Source organism: Mchenga conophoros, linkage group LG18 (genome assembly GCF_057382185.1).
Source record: "Mchenga conophoros isolate Kocher_MC1m ecotype Shallow Benthic linkage group LG18, M_conophoros_male_GT1.1, whole genome shotgun sequence".
Taxonomy (NCBI): Eukaryota; Metazoa; Chordata; class Actinopteri; order Cichliformes; family Cichlidae; genus Mchenga; species Mchenga conophoros.
In genome coordinates, this window is record NC_140543.1 from 16,517,941 (window position 1) to 16,534,348 (window position 16,408).

The window sequence follows — 16,408 nt, forward strand, 5'->3', positions numbered from 1 at the left end:
TGGTGCTTGTTAGAAGTGTTTCTTGCTTATGGACACCTGTACTCTTACCTGCAAACAGTGTATAAAGGGGACCAAGCGAGAGTCACTGAACTTTTTATTGCCTAATTATTTCTGAAGTTTAACAAAGTGCTAAAAAATTGTTGAATGCGCTACCCCTTGTGACTAAAAATAACAGTATTGCTTGCGGTGGGCTTGAGGTTTGAGGTGAGAAAGAAGAACATGAAGACATGGAAATACGGGAGAAAAGAGAGCAGTGGTGGAGGAGGAGAAAGACATGATCACAAAGAAATGATCACAAAGAAATGATGAAAAGATACACTCACAAATGTTAAATGGACATATAGTGTTTTAAAAAGCTATCTGTGATCATGAAATTAAAAGTAACTTATAAGACATCCTACGTAACTGGCTGGTCATAGACTGTGATAAGGCAGAACAGCGATGTCCATCTCAGCCACCGTATTCAAGATAGCAAAGTTACATGGTAGCTTCCACAAACCGGTGTCCTCTCCCTTTTTTTTAAAAAAATGTGTTAATTTTAAGTTTATAGGAATGGATCATATGTTGGAAGATGCAATTACACAGTAATAAATGTATATTCATGAGTACAATATAATTTTTTCTGTTAAATAACTTTAAAAAATGACTTAATGTACGTTTAAGGCTCTTGTTGAACTGTCTTGTTCTACATGCCTCATATGGAAGTCTGGGACTGATTGACAAATTTGAGATGGAGGTCCTCCCTTTTTAAAAAAGGGAGCAGTGTCGCTTCCAACTTAAAGGGAATTACACTTTGTGGCCCCCTGGTCAGAGTACTGGAGAAGAGAGTTCACTGGTTATTAAACTGTGGACTGAGGAGGAACAATGTGGTTTTCCTTCTGGAAAACACTGGACCAGCTCTTTATCCTCTTGAGGATATGCAGGGGTGTGTGAAAATTTGACAAATCAGTTTATATGTGCTATGTGGACTTGGAGAGAGCATTTGAAGGTCACCCTTTGGGGTGACCTGTAGGATATATCCTGTAGGGGGTACTTTGGAAGTATGGAGTGTCAGGCCCTTTGTTATGGGCTATTTGGTCCCTGTACAACTGTTGTGAGAGTTTGGTTTGCATTCCCAGCAAGAAGTCATGCTGGTTCCCAGTGGGTGTTGGACTCAGGATCCAGGACTGCCCTTTGTCACAGATTCTGTATCCACCTCAGAGGCACAGCATCAACTCCAGGGGCATTGTTCACAAGTGAGGGAAGGAAAAGAAGCCTGGCAGATGGATTGGTGCAGTATCTGTAGTAATGGGCATGCAGCCATAAGTTTGGTGAGGAAACTTATGGCAGCACAAGCTGTGAGTAGTGAACAATTAGATCATAGACACAAGTGGTGGAAATGAGCTTCGTCCAAGGGTGGCTGGGCTCTCTTTTAGGGTAAGGGGCTCGATCATTTGGGAGGGGCTCAGAATAGAGCCACATCGCCACCACACTGAGTCAGTGCAGTTCAGGCATGCTCAACTGGGATGCGACCCAGGGCAGACACAGAAGAAATTATATCTCTCAGCTGTCCTCTGCGTCCTCCAAGAAGAGCTGGAGGAAGTGGCTGGGGAGGAGGTGGTCTGGGAATCTCAGCTTAAACTGCCCCTGCGACCCAGATAAGCTGCAGAAGACAAACAGATATTTTCACCAAAATTAATTCACTTGCCCATTTTATTTACTGTTTGACGCTGATTTGTTTTTGCTTTTTTCGTGTTGGTCAGAAACATGATAATAATGACTTGTTGCATGTTCATGCCTCAGAAAAGGTCAAATGGCTTGTCTGATTATTATGCAGGGAGTCAAAAGGTCTCCCAAAATGTTTGACATTTTCGTCCTATGGCTATGTGCTGAACTAGATTCAGTGCAAAAGAGGAAACATGCTCAGAGACATTATGCTATGGTAGTAGAAAACAACAATGGTAAAACACACACACAAATATATATATTTATTTATGTATTTATTTATTATGTATCAGGCTTCTTAAAAAGTGTCAGCTTTTTAAAATAAAGCAACTGTTAGTAGTACAACACACAGGGTGGTACCCTGTTTTACTAATTCAATATGAAGTCATAATCTGAATGATTAGCTGAAAAGAGTTAGAGGGTATCTGTTGTCTTGCCTGAGAATATTCAACCACTTTCCACCCTTACACGCCTACATGCTACATTATATGATTTTGCACAGACACCTTGAGGACCTGTTAAGTGTTAATTAGTGGATGTGACTGTTGTGTCAAAACAAATATTCATACATTTATATTCAGAAAACATACACAGACAGCATTTCTGTGAGCAACTGGCCTCCTGGGGCTTCACTGCATCTCAGCTGGTGTGTCATTCCCCTTTGTCTCCCCCAATTATTTCCATCTCTCTCTCTTTCTTTAAAACCTTCAGACAAAGGTAAAACTAGAAAAAGAAAATCACACCCTTGTTATCAGTGATGCTCTCGCACACATCTCCAGAAGGCTGCAGATCTCATTAACCGTGATCATATCTGTGAGCAAAATGTCAACTCTAACATGGAAGCATTCACTAAGGGACTTATTAAACAATTTTTGCTTGTTAAAGGACGTCCTGCCACGCAGCTGCAGTCAGGCAGAAAGTCTGCTTGCAGGAACATAAAGGATATCTGCACCAGTGGTGATGCATACATATGACGAAACAAGCGTGTTCAAAAGAAGTTGGGCAAATAATACTGAATAAAAACAAAGAAGTTTTTTTATCCTTTTTTATTTCCCATGACCATCATCGGATATAAGGTGGAGTGGTTCCAGAAGAAATTGATTATTACCAAGTTTGATACAACATGGTGAGAAAATTCAATTTAGAGTGAGAAAATTGCCGGGAGGATTAGATGTGGAAGAGCCATGAGTCGAGAACAACACTGGGTTACTAAAGCGAATGGGGAGGGGGGGAACGCAGCCTTCAATGACAGAGCACTTTGAGCACAGATTGTGAGGAGCTACAGTTTTTCACAAGACAGCATTTTTGTAAGCAGCCCCCCTGATCCAGAATCAGTGTGTTGTCCTCTCAAGCATCTCAACCAAAACATCACAGCTGGTTTAGTCTCCAGTATTAATAATTCTGTATTATAACTGTGTTCATTCTTTTTATCAACTCCAAAAGCTGGAAAAATCAATGATTAAATGACAACTGTGTCACAATAACGACAATTAAACTCTGCTGTATGAACCGATAATGCACATATTTGCTGTTAGTGTCACATAAATCCTGCAGGATCCATTTAATTTCATTTTTGGCTTCAGATCAAAACATAGGAGTCGCCATCAAGTACTGTACTTAACTGACCACACTGCCATCTAGTGATGCAACTTGTATTTAAACATATCTGAGCAAACTGAAATTACTACAGGGCTCACGCAGTATTGACTCACTGCACTGTACATATACGAAGTGTAAGCAAAGGAAGGAGTTTGAAAATGAACAGAAATATGGGTGCAAGAGGCACAAATGAGTATCACGCTGAGGTGATCTGCTCACGAGCCTCACGAGGCTTTAGTGAACACCTCCGCACCTGATTTTTAAAATCAATTTCAGTGTCGTTAACTCACCCCGTACACTTTGATCTTTACCCTTTCCCTCACCGCGACCTGGAAAAGATAAAAACTCATTACTTTAATTCTACTTACTGTAAATGAGCACATTAGGACCCTGCTGTTTATTTTCTTTCCATTACATGTAAATGAGAGGGACTGGGAGATGAATGGACGCATAGAGGTCCAAACCGTTTTCTGGCCTGAGCAAAGTTCACAGATCCCTCATATACTGATGGCTAACTTTAACCTCTGCGTTCACAGCTGCACTATTTACTTTAGTTTCTGGATGCAGTCAATGGTCTGCAGGAAGCATTGGTCCAGAACGAGGGAATACCTCTGAGGAGAAGGATGGAGAAAGGAGTCATTCAAACTTGGAATGACAAATAGGTGAGGCTGTTTACGTATGCTGTGTTTACATAAGTTTGTGTTTGGTTTGGTGGGTTATTGGGCATTTTGGAATAAATCTACACCTTTCTGCGTAATACAGCTACATAAAACAATAATAAAATTGTCTGGCAAGGTGTAATTTATTTGAAAGTGATGACACTCTTAAATAACTGAAGTCAACATGAGCAGTCACATTAATCCCTGATATTAGGTCAACTGAAACTTCAGTATAACATGTCTGAAAAAGAAAAGCTCACTGAAAAAGGATGGAAATGATGTCCCTCTTGCAGTCATGCACTGCGTTAAAATTATATACGATTACAGGTTTGCGAAAATGCTCAAACGCTGGCTTCATATAAAGTACAGTTTTGTGGCAAAGTTTGAAAATGACCCCGCAAAAAAACCATATGAAGTTGAACGCTTTCCTGGCAATCAGACGCAGTTAGGGACCGTGACAAGCATTTGCTCCATCAACACCCTTTCTGACGCACATTTCCTCACTTGATACGTATCTGGCAATCTTCATCTGCTCGTCTCTCATCTTGCTCTTACGGTGACACGTCTCACTCTGTTGCATTAAAGAGCGCCTCACCTTCCATCCAGGAGGTATTCAAACACAAGCTGTTTTTTGTTACTCTGAGCATAAAGGCTTTCTTCATCATGTCCAAACTCTGATATTTTTGTCTTGTGGCACTTTCTCGCTCAGTCCAATGGGGACCTGCCAATCTCCCACAGGGTCCTGGAAGACATAGTGCGGTATTTGAAGCAGCACACTAACTCAGCCATGGTTTTAAATTAAGCGTGATGTGGAGAGGGAGGAAAGGGGGGGATGTTCTGCTGAAACCCTTTTGGCTACATCGGAAGAAAATAACTCGGATGTTAGTATGAATGTAAGAGCCACTCCCACTGGGCATATCCAGACAACCTTTGGATTAAGAGCCATATACTGTACATGTGTGACCTGCTCTGGGGAATGTATAGAGGACTACAGTGGGAGTTTGTGCAGCTTGAGTTTGCAGTTATTTTCAACCGCTATTCCCACAAAACTGGTTTCAAGTCAGAAATGATTAGTGTTAATATTTAATAGGAATATTGAAACGATTTGGGAACTTAACTGTGGTGATTACTATTTAGCCTGGCCTGTCGCACATTTATTTACAACTGTATGGAGCCAAAAAAAACCTTAAAAAAAGAAAGAAAAAAAATCAACCAAAGTCATCGCCATGAAGGTAAACAATGTATTGAAAATATTTGTTGAGGGTTCGGTTCCTTTTCACTGATTAATTTGGATGTTTCTTTGGTTTACAGAAAATATTTACTTTGAAAACAGACAGCATTGGTCTCGATACCTGTAATGCATTTAAGGTTACCAGCCGAGGAAAGACAAACATATATTTAATAAAATGTGACAGTGACATTTATAAAACAGCGAGCAGACGAGATGTGAAACCACGGGGAGACGTCTTATCAGCACCGACCGCTCCTGCAATCACCCGGGACACTTGTCTGATGCCATCAGGGTTAAGTTGAAAGCTATTTTACTCAAGGTACTTAAGTCGTTAAACCGAGGTCACCCGACCTTACGTCGCAAACTGTCTTTCGGGGACTCAAATGGAGAGAAAGTCAGAGATGCATATAATGTTTGCGTGGCTGAAGAGGAGAGTTTTTTTTTTTTCCTTTCTCCTGCAGGCTGCTGTTTTGTCACATGTGACAGGAGAAGGTAGGGCTCAGCTGGAAGTGAGGCTGAGCAGGGACCAGCCAGTTCCCCTGGATAGTGTCTTGTCTGTGCTGTCACAGAGCCTCCAGGAAAACATGCCTGACTTGTCTCATCACGTCACTGAAAGCTGCAGGTCATGGTGGAGAGTGCTCTTTAGGGATGCCCTCAGCGCCCGCGTTTCCTCCAGCTGAATGACCAGCCAAGAGACAACATACAAGAACAACATGAACATCTCCGTGCAACCTTGATGTGACGGGCAGAATGAGCACTGCTATCTGCAGCGTGTCTACCGCCGCACATCATTATTTCTGTCGTCTGGTTAACTCTTATGGTTGGAGAAAGAAAACTCCTGAACCAGAACCAGTTTAAGGCAGTGTTGTCAAAGAAATAAAGTGTTTACAAATTCTGGACTGTTGGACAGTCTGTTCAGGTTTGTCTGTGGACAGTTCCTGTTGCTCAGAAACTCCATGGTGCTCAGGGACTCTGCTCCTGCCGACAGAGCTGTGATAGCCACGTGCAAGAAAGATAAGGGGGAAATTGAAAAAGAAGAAAAAAAAAAAAGAGAAGAAAAAAAAAATCCTGATATTGTCACATCATGCTGTCACTGAGCCTTGGCATATCAGTCCTAGCCATGCTGCATGGACAGTGTTTACTTTAATCTAATTTTGGCCTCTCAAACTCCTCCAGGATCACTGGCCTGTGGTGCTCCTCTTGGTGCTTGTGCCTCCAAACATGTGTGGCTCATCACTTTCTCTCTAGAAGAGTAAGACAAATGTTGGATTGCATTAGAGTTAATGCAACGGAATTCTTCTTAACAGACACAGCTTTGGAGTGACAAATATACAGTGGGGCAAAAAAGTATTTAGTCAGCCACCGATTGTGCAAGTTCCCCCACTTAAAATGATGACAGAGGTCAGTAATTTGCACCAGAGGTACACTTCAACTGTGAGAGACAGAATGTGAAAAAAAAATCCATGAATCCACATGGTAGGATTTGTAAAGAATTTATTCGTAAATCAGGGTGGAAAATAAGTATTTGGTCAATAACAAAAATACAACTCAATACTTTGTAACATAACCTTTGTTGGCAATAACAGAGGTCAAACGTTTACTATAGGTCTTTACCAGGTTTGCACACACAGTAGCTGGTATTTTGGCCCATTCCTCCATGCAGATCTTCTCGAGAGCAGTGATGTTTTGGGGCTGTCGCCGAGCAACACGGACTTTCAACTCCCGCCACAGATTTTCTATGGGGTTGAGGTCTGGAGACTGGCTAGGCCACTCCAGGACTTTCAAATGCTTCTTACGGAGCCACTCCTTTGTTGCCCGGGCGGTGTGTTTTGGATCATTGTCATGTTGGAAGACCCAGCCTCGTTTCATCTTCAAAGTTCTCACTGATGGAAGGAGGTTTTGGCTCAAAATCTCACGATACATGGCCCCATTCATTCTGTCCTTAACACGGATCAGTCGTCCTGTCCCCTTGGCAGAAAAACAGCCCCATAGCATGATGTTTCCACCCCCATGCTTCACAGTAGGTATGGTGTTCTTGGGATGCAACTCAGTATTCTTCTTCCTCCAAACACGACGAGTTGAGTTTATACCAAAAAGTTCTACTTTGGTTTCATCTGACCACATGACATTCTCCCAATCCTCTGCTGTATCATCCATGTGCTCTCTGGCAAACTTCAGACGGGCCTGGACATGCACTGGCTTCAGCAGCGGAACACGTCTGGCACTGCGGGATTTGATTCCCTGCCGTTGTAGTGTGTTACTGATGGTGACCTTTGTTACTTTGGTCCCAGCTCTCTGCAGGTCATTCACCAGGTCCCCCCGTGTGGTTCTGGGATCTTTGCTCACCGTTCTCATGATCATTTTGACCCCACGGGATGAGATCTTGCGTGGAGCCCCAGATCGAGGGAGATTATCAGTGGTCTTGTATGTCTTCCATTTTCTGATGATTGCTCCCACAGTTGATTTTTTCACACCAAGCTGCTTGCCTATTGTAGATTCACTCTTCCCAGTCTGATGCAGGTCTACAATACTTTTCCTGGTGTCCTTCGAAAGCTGTTTGGTCTTGGCCATGGCGGAGTTTGGAGTCTGACTGTTTGAGGCTGTGGACAGGTGTCTTTTACACAGATGATGAGTTCAAACAGGTGCCATTCATACAGGTAATGAGTGGGGGACAGAAAAGCTTCTTACAGAAGACGTTACAGGTCTGTGAGAGCCAGAGATTTTCCTTGTTTGAGGTGACCAAATACTTATTTTCCACCCTAATTTACGAATAAATTCTTTACAAATCCTACCATGTGGATTCATGGATTTTTTTTTCACATTCTGTCTCTCACAGTTGAAGTGTACCTCTGGTGCAAATTACTGACCTCTGTCATCATTTTAAGTGGGGGCACTTCCACAATCGGTGGCTGACTAAATACTTTTTTGCCCCACTGTAGATTATACTTACCCAGACAAGCTATTAGCTTGATAAATATGTGTAATTTTATATAAAGTTTCATTTTTGCACCATTAAATTTCTGACGTTAAATTGAAAACTGTAAAATAAACCACCACGCTCTCATTAGTGCACACCACAGTCATTACTGTGGTGTGCACTGCATAAATAAAATGAACAAACACCAACAGAAATAGCCTCCCTGTGTTTGTAATCTTGGGATGGAAATATACAAACTGATTTAACATTTTAGTTGTGCAGCATTATAGCATTTAATTTTTACACTGACAAGAAAATAAAATGGGCTACTTTAGCTTTGTGCAGTACGCAAAAGTGCAAACTTGAAATGTGAAGAAAGAACATTTGCGTGAATCATCCGACCACTTCATTTGCAAAAAAAACCCCAACAAAACAAAACAACCAAACAACCAACAACCACCACATGGGTATCGACTCAACTGGCCTTTTTTCACCAATAAAGCACTCCTTCATCACCATCTTTGACGAGTAAGAGAGCCAGCAGCAGTGGCATAAAGATGCCGTTCCAGATCAAGCTGGAGAGCTGTTAGCTACAGCAATCTGGATCCTCTGTAAGAAAATGAAAACTATCTCGCTTTTGGAGACATTTCATGACCTGTGCTGCTTGCTCGATGTTTTTATCTATTTTTTTTTTGTTTGGGTATTTTGGAGGAATCAATCAAAACTGTTTTAAGCCTTCAGGTGAAGTGGTATTTTTCGATCTATACTTTCACACAAAGATGTGCATTTCACAACCCTGTCCCACTGACAGAATTACACTGTGAGCGATAGACTGAAGAGAAGAAAAAAAAACAACTAAAGAACATCTGCAGTATATTCTACAGACCTCTCAAGCTTGTTAGTCCTTCTCCACAAAGAGGACTTGGGTTATCATGTCACAGTCAGGAATTTTGTTTACTAATTTCATAGTGATGCCCATGTCAGTACAGAGCAGACATGGTACACATTAAACTTACGTGAATTCTATGCCACTTCCCACAGCTGGCAGCACCAGTTTGTGACCAAATTTAGAAATTGAACTGAAAAACAAAACATTTGAAGGTGGTAAACAGAAATCCCACAGGAATACAGAAGTGTTTAACATCACAGTCATCAATACGCCAATAACAGTGCACCCCAATGTTAACCTTAGGTAATTATTTAGCTTTATGTTTCTAGACAAGACGAGAGATATCAGTGCTATGTGTGACACTTAGCCTCAGAGGCTGGTTTCAAGTGCAAAACAGAAGACGAGATGAACAAAAATTATCTGTCCTAAAGAAGTAAATCAGGGTTCCTCAAAGTTGTATGAAGCTAAAACAGTTCTTACTCAACACGTCATAATTCTTTCTCAAACCTAAAAAAAAAAAAAAAAAAAAAAAAAAAAAAAGGTTCCCAGCTTAATCTTACTTAAGTAATTTTTGGCTTAAATATTTTATTTCTCACCACGTGCAATGGATCCATATCCCACAGATTGGGACCCACTAAGCTAAACTAACAATAAGCATATTTTAATGATTATCAGATATTAAACCAGCACAAGTACCCTGAAGATGGAATTCTTTTGGTAATGTCTCCCTCTTCTGGGGAAACAGCAGAAGTACAGTTTGTTATCCTGATGCTGGGCTGTCTGTGCACATCATCGTTCTTCAACACCTATAAACACACGTTTAATTGCTGGTCAGACATCTCATGCTGAATCTCGGAGAATGCACAAAAATAAAAAAACAAAAACAAAAAAAACCCTGGTAATTATTTCTTGATTACCTTATCAGAGAATTGCTGTTTTTTCTGTAGTTTTTTGATAATGGCATCTTTCTCAGCAAGTATCTCCTTAAATCTCTGGATGATAGCACTGTGCTCTGAAGGTATGTTGCTCAGCTGTTGTCCTACACTCTGCTGCATCACCTTGCTCTGTACGTTTTGCTTTTGGCTGAGTTGTTTTAATACCATCTGCATCTGGGCCTGCTGCTTCTGCCAGAGGTAGAAAAGATATACACACTTTATAGGAACAGTAGTAGTAAAGCATGGACACATCACAGGATATCCTCTACTTTGCAGTATGTTGACTTCAACTCATAAATGTCAAGTGAAATTGGTACTGTAACAGTTGGTGAAATGTTAGTATTTGACCACTAGGCGGAGCTCTTGTAATGATAATGTAACTAACGCATTTTATTTTGTATGTTTTATTTTTGTGTTAACATTTTCCTTTTTTGGTATAAGGTAAGGGCAGAGGTCACTTCCTGTTTTGGGAAGTAAGGTCAGAGAAGCTGCGCATGGTGACGGTCTAGCCGTGTAAAAGTCAAGCTAAGAAAGAAGAAATAAGCCCTAAGTTCCAGTTACACCAGTTTGTCTACTTGCAGGCCAAAGTGGTATGTTTGTTTATATTTTGTGAATTTTATATTGTAATATGTTTTAATGCTGAAATATAATTTTCTTGTACATTTGTATTCACCAGTTCTACGGTGTACCTGTGTACGTTAAGAGAAGCACAGTAAACATCAGTAAAGAAGAACTCTCGTGTCTCTTGTGTATGTGTACAAGCCGGCATAGGTACTAACTGCCATGGTATTTAACAAAACTATTAATAGTGTAATCATGCATGAGATACCTTATTTAAAGTCTTACAATACCTACTTTCTTATTAATATATACATTTATTAAAAGGTAGAATCTATACGACTCTAACCAGATATTTGTCTCCAGTCTAATTTCTTACCATCAAAGCAGCCACGAACTCATCATCGTGTTTCCCCTTCTCCATCAGGGTTGATATTTGATGCTTCAGAATTTTGACTTCAGCAGATAGAGTTTTGCTCCTGGCTTTAGAGGCTTCCAGCTTTTGCTTCACATCTTTGTGTTCTTTCAAGAGCGCCTCATAATCCACTGAGAGCCTCTGCACAGTTGTGGAAGGAGAGAAGGGCCTTAGCACATTAACAATGTAATGTCTATGTTCATATAAAATCATTGCCTAAGTCCCAGTTAAACAGACAGAGAGACCAGTCAACAACCCTCTCACAATCCAACATGCACGTGACTTCCAGCAGGCACTAAATGGCAGTTTCTTTTTTTGATTACATGTAAAGTCTGTTTTCTTAACATAAGAAATGAAATCAGAAAAACGTATGTAGGTTTGCACTGGCTCAAGGTGATTAAAAACACAGAGACATAAAATACAAGTCAACACACACACACACACACACAATTATTAACTGTAAGCCTGTGAGGATAACATGGTTTGAGTCTGTCTGACCTCAAGTCAGTGGGATACTTGTTCCAAACAACAGGACCACAGTAACTGAAGCACCTGAGCACACTTAAATCTAATTTTGGGAATAGCCAAAAGATCTGCACCTGCTGACCTGAGAGGTCTAATTGGGTTAAAGAGGCTGCGCAAGTCAGAGATGTACTGGGGGTGCCAAGCCATTGAGAGCTTTATGAACTAATAGAAGGGTTTTAAATGTAATTCTGCATTGAACTTGGAACCACTGTTGTGACTTCGCTCCTTGAGTGCTAATAAAATGCTGAACTTACAGCATATGTGTAAGGACTCTCTTACAGCAATACAGTTTAACCTGCTTGATATGAATGCATGGACCCATTTCTCATAGTCAGTTTGAAATAAGAACTTTTTATATATCTCTGAAATTCAAATTTTCATTTAATAAGTGGCTGGCATTGGTAAAAAAAAAAAAAGAAAAACACACACACACTTTCGCCAAGCAACTGATGGTTGGTCTGCAGGCCTCTGTGGTTGTGGCTATACATACCTCAAGGGCTACCCTCTTCTCTTTCTCTATAGTGCGGATGTAGCTGACATTTCTTTCCTGAGGAGGAGTTTTCTGAAGAACACCCATGCCCAGAAACTCTTCCTCTCCACTCAGAACACTTGACTGCCTTTGTTGTGTTGATTTGTTCAGCTGCTGCTCAAGCTCTCGTACCTGTTGTTCAAGTTTTGTTCATCATCAGTTCAGTTTCAGGGTTTTTTTTTTAAATGCTTTCCTGTGAACTCACTATTTTGAAAAGCACTTCATTGGTTATAATGTTGTAACTTTAAAATACATTTATGTAAAATCAAGTTCAACTTCAATTTTGAACCTACCCTTGTCTGCAGAGCCAGTATCTGCTGTGCTCGACCTCTAAAGCTCCCAGGGCAGCTTAGTAATTGCTGAAGGTTGACCTCCTCTCCAATCTCACTAATCAGAACCTGAAGTAGTTCATATTTTAGAATCTATAAGTCACTTGTGAAAAATCATTCAGATATAAAATATTCTTCTTGAGTGATTGCATATAAGACAGAAAATAAAGTAAGTCTCCTACCTTCTGTGCCATTTTCAACTCCTGCTTGGCAGACTGCACCTGGTTGCGATACTCAGTCACCTTCAGTTGGGTAGTTGCTAATTTTTCCTGCAGAGATTTAACCAGTGCACTTTCCTGCTTTCAGAAACAAGTCATAAATGATCCTTTCAGTGATGCCATTATTTTAGTTAGGACCCTACAGCAAAATGTTCCTTTTGTTATTATTCCTTACCTCACATTCTTCAGATGAGATCTTAACTGGTGACTTTGAATCTACTTTTTGCCCAGGTACACCATGTACCAGCATGGCCTGCAGCTACAGAAAGTCACAACAGTTTTTCTGAGAAGGACAAATTTTCATGCATCAAATTATTTCAAATGATACACATAAAGCAAAACTTTACCTCTCTCTCAAGCTCTTTGATTCTGTTGCCGTTTTGCTTACATTTAATCTTCTCTTGCTCAATTTCAGCAGTTAGTTCTCTATTCTTCTTGGATAGCTCAACAATCTTGGTGGCAGCTACAGCTCCTGCCAAGCCTGAAGTACCTAAACAGATGAGTTGATGAAGCAGGAAGAAGCTGTCACATGTCTGTAACATCTCAATGCAAAAAAAAAAAAGAAAAAAAAAAAGAGTAAAACAATTTACATTATACCTGCTAAAGCCAGTCTTTCTTCGTCTCTTTTCCTCTTCAGGTGCTTAATTTCAAAATCCTTCTCGCTCAGAAGTTTGAAGAGCCGACCATTTTCATCCTTTAGCTCTCTCAATTGGTCAAGGAGGGCCTTATTCTGAATGTGCAACAGCCTATGGTAGACAAAATGAACAAGGATGAATGTAACATGACAGAATGGTTATTTACAACCATGTGAAAATGACAGTTTTCATGGGATTCTGTACAGTCCTGTGAAAAATTGAGTCCACCTTTAGTGGTTACCTTAAATGGGTTAGTGGCAGCCATGTGCAATTAACTGATCATCAGAAAGTGTGAGCGCTATGAAAAGCAGAAATTTTGGCAGTTTACTGGTCCGGACCATTCAGATGCCACAATCTTCCAAAAAGTGGGTGTCCCAGCAAATTCATCCCAAGGACAGACTTAGCAACGCTCAGAATCTACAGGCCTCACTTGGCATGTTAAATATTGAAGTTCATGACAATACAATTAGAAAAAGACTGAACAAGTATGGCTTGTTTGGAAAGGCCAAGAGAAAGCCTTTTCTCTCTAAAAAGAACATGGCATGGCATTGCAGAGTTGAATCTCAACAAACCACAAAACTTCTGGAACAATGTCCACCAAAGTGGATGTGTTTGATCATAATGCACAGCAACATGTTTGGTAAAAACCAAACACAGCATATCAGCACAAAAACGCCTCATACCAACTGTCAGACATTGTGGTGAAGGGGTGGTGATTTGGACTTGTTTTGCAGCCACAGGACCTGGGCACTTTGCAGTCACTGCTTCTCTGTATACAGTACCAAAGTATTCTAGAGTCAAATGTGAGAACATCTGTCTGAAAACTCAAACTTGGTTGAAATTTGATCATGCAATCACAGGACAATGATCTCAATCACAGCAGCAAATCTGACTGAACAACAACAAAAGAATGTGTTGCAATTCAAGTCAATGTTCAGACCTCAGCCTGACTTATCAGGCCATGGGACCTACCCTGCAAACCTCAAAGAACAAAAGCACTGCTGTATGGAAGAGTGAGCCAAAATTCATCATACAGAAAATGATTACTCGAAGTTATTGCTGCAAGCCACTTAGTTTTTCACATGACTGCATGCAGATGACAAAGATTTCCAGTCTTGAATAATATATTCCTTCATAGTGGTTTATGTAGCAACATTTATGGAAAATACCTTGAAAAACATTTAATTTAAGTCTCACCTGTTTTGGGGAGCATCACAGCTTGCCTGAACACCTTGGTTAGACAGATCCAAATCATCCTGAGCGCCACTGTCATTGAGCTTGTCTGGCTGTGTTTCCTTTTTCCTCTCCTGTTTCCTTTTTTCCTGCTGTTTTTGCAGTGCTTGAAACTGAAGCCGCAGTTCGTTCAGCTGATCCTCAGACTCCATGATCTCTGATTTATGGCATTGGAAAGTTAAAGGTTGATATTATAATCGAATCAATGCTGAGGCTTAAACTATTATGTCGTGTTGTGCTTCTTATCTGACACAGAGAGAATGCCCTTAATACGATGTCTGTAGTCGACGTTTACGGTACGTAAACCGTACGTACGTACCGAAAGACTATTTTCTGAGCCTAAGCGAAAAGTTCCCTTAAAGAGAGATTAAGTTGAAGAGAAAATATCTCACCTGTTAATTAGTCGGGTCCGTGTAAACAAATTGGTTGTAAACTTCACCACAGGTGAAGACAACTCCTGTATCCATAGCAACTGCCATCCGGGGACTCAGCTCAGCTTAAAACAACATCTCGCGGGAGCAGAAATGTAGTCATAGAGACCAGGGGACGCTTATAAAGGCTAAAACATATTTTTTTAATTGTGCCCTGGATATGTCACCTTTAATTCAAAGTCTGACTTTCTATGGCACAAATGTATTTACTTCATTTTTTTAAACTGCACTGACAGATAAAAGCACCTTCTGCATCTGCAGTGCTTCTTAAACTTATTGGGCACTGTGCTAGTATTCGTTCAGTATAGCCTAGGTTTTGCGAAACTTCCATTGTTTTTGTTCTTCTTTTGCTCTTTTGTTTTTATTTTCCAGTGTAGTGGAAAATAAGGAGGCTACTTGTACTGCAGCTCCCTCCGGTGGATTGTAGATTGTTCACCACTACAAAAAAATGTAATTGGAAATTTTAATTTAGTTAGTTAGTTTAATATATTTCACATTAGATCTGTCCAGGGTGTACCCCAGCTCTTGCCCTCAGACAGCTTGGATAGGCTCAATTTGTTTCATGTTATGTCACCATACATCCCAGTATAGTGTTTTTAACTAATTTTAATTACGATCTTTTGTAAATGTGGTTTTAATCACAGCCAGAGGTACTCTTCTATGGTGTTTAAGCATGCGATCAGATCAAAGCTACTTTGAGTTACTCCTTTAGTCACAAGAGGTCAGCACAGCAGTTAGCTCCACATATTTGATTTGGCAGGCCCCTTCCTATCCTTGCTGTTGTTTCATGTTGCTATACAGCTAAGCAAAAAGGCATAACTCTTTGCTTAGCTGTATATTGCAGTGATAATGTAGGCCTGTAACTGTAACATCCACGGGTTGGATAGTTTTGGAAGTGATAGATACATACAAATCTTAACAGGAAACTGGAGTGGTCATAACTCTTATCCTGTGTACAAGAACGACCAAAGTTGTCTTCATCTGCTGGTCAGCTGAAGCCTTTTGAGAGGTGCAGAACATTACAAGGACCTTTTATGACACTTTGACTCCATAGAGGAGGTGGATGGGAGGAGGATGTTAGCCAAGCTAATGTCCATTATGGACAACAACTCTCACCATCTGTCCCTGAGCAGCTCCTTCAGCAGTAGACTGTTAAAGCTACAATGTAGGACTGAGCGCTATCATATGTCCTTCATCCTGACAGCAGACAGACTATACAACACAGTATTGGGGGGGGGTGTACACAAAAGCGCAGCCTTACCTAATGTCCACCATACTGTTGCTCATTTTATGTTAAGATTAAAAAATCTAGCTGGTGTTGGTATGGAGAGTAACCTTCAGTAATAGTAATAAATCACACAGCAATAGTACATTCATGTAGTTGTAAAGAAGCATGATAATATATTAAGTAATCCAAAGTATTCAGAATACGTTTCTCTCATTGAGTAACGTAACGGAATACATTACAAAATACATTTTGGGGCATTTATTCTCTAATCTGTAGTGGAATACATTTTAAAAGTAACCTTCCCAACACTGTCAGTACTGGATGTAAGATGATACTCGGCAGATGTCACGTAGACTTAATACGATGTCTTGGA

At 40.4% G+C, this 16,408-nt stretch overlaps 1 protein-coding gene across 2 annotated transcripts; it reads right to left on the reverse strand.

The window, feature by feature from the left end:
• Positions 1-3,586: 3,586 nt before the first annotated feature.
• ccdc13 (coiled-coil domain containing 13) lies at positions 3,587-14,908 on the reverse strand. Of its 2 annotated transcripts, none has more exons than XM_085255285.1 (13): positions 14,769-14,908; positions 14,341-14,533; positions 13,106-13,254; positions 12,856-12,998; positions 12,684-12,767; positions 12,473-12,589; positions 12,255-12,359; positions 11,923-12,093; positions 10,872-11,048; positions 9,917-10,123; positions 9,696-9,805; positions 9,127-9,189; positions 3,587-6,437 (listed from the first exon to the last, which is right to left on the reverse strand). In XM_085255285.1, the coding sequence occupies exons 2-13, from the start codon at positions 14,526-14,528 to the stop codon at positions 6,356-6,358; spliced, it is 1,596 nt and encodes a 531-aa protein (XP_085111411.1). In that variant the 5' UTR covers positions 14,529-14,533; positions 14,769-14,908; the 3' UTR covers positions 3,587-6,355. The 2 variants fall into 2 exon arrangements, with proteins under 2 accessions (XP_085111411.1, XP_085111412.1); XM_085255286.1 differs by having other exon boundaries at positions 3,594-6,437; positions 12,473-12,586.
• Between the last annotated feature and the right edge of the window lie 1,500 nt (positions 14,909-16,408).

Bases quoted from the DNA above. Each gene is read 5' to 3' on its own strand.
- ccdc13 (XM_085255285.1), bottom strand. From the start codon at position 14,528: ATGGAGTCTGAGGATCAGCTGAACGAACTGCGGCTTCAGTTTCAAGCA. The intron at 9,806-9,916 runs GTAATCAAGAAA...GTGTGTTTATAG, and splicing joins AACAGCAATTCTCTGATAAG to GTGTTGAAGAACGATGATGT. The intron at 6,438-9,126 runs GTAAGTTTAATG...TTACTCTTCTAG, and splicing joins GGAAGTGGCATAGAATTCAC to AGAGAAAGTGATGAGCCACA.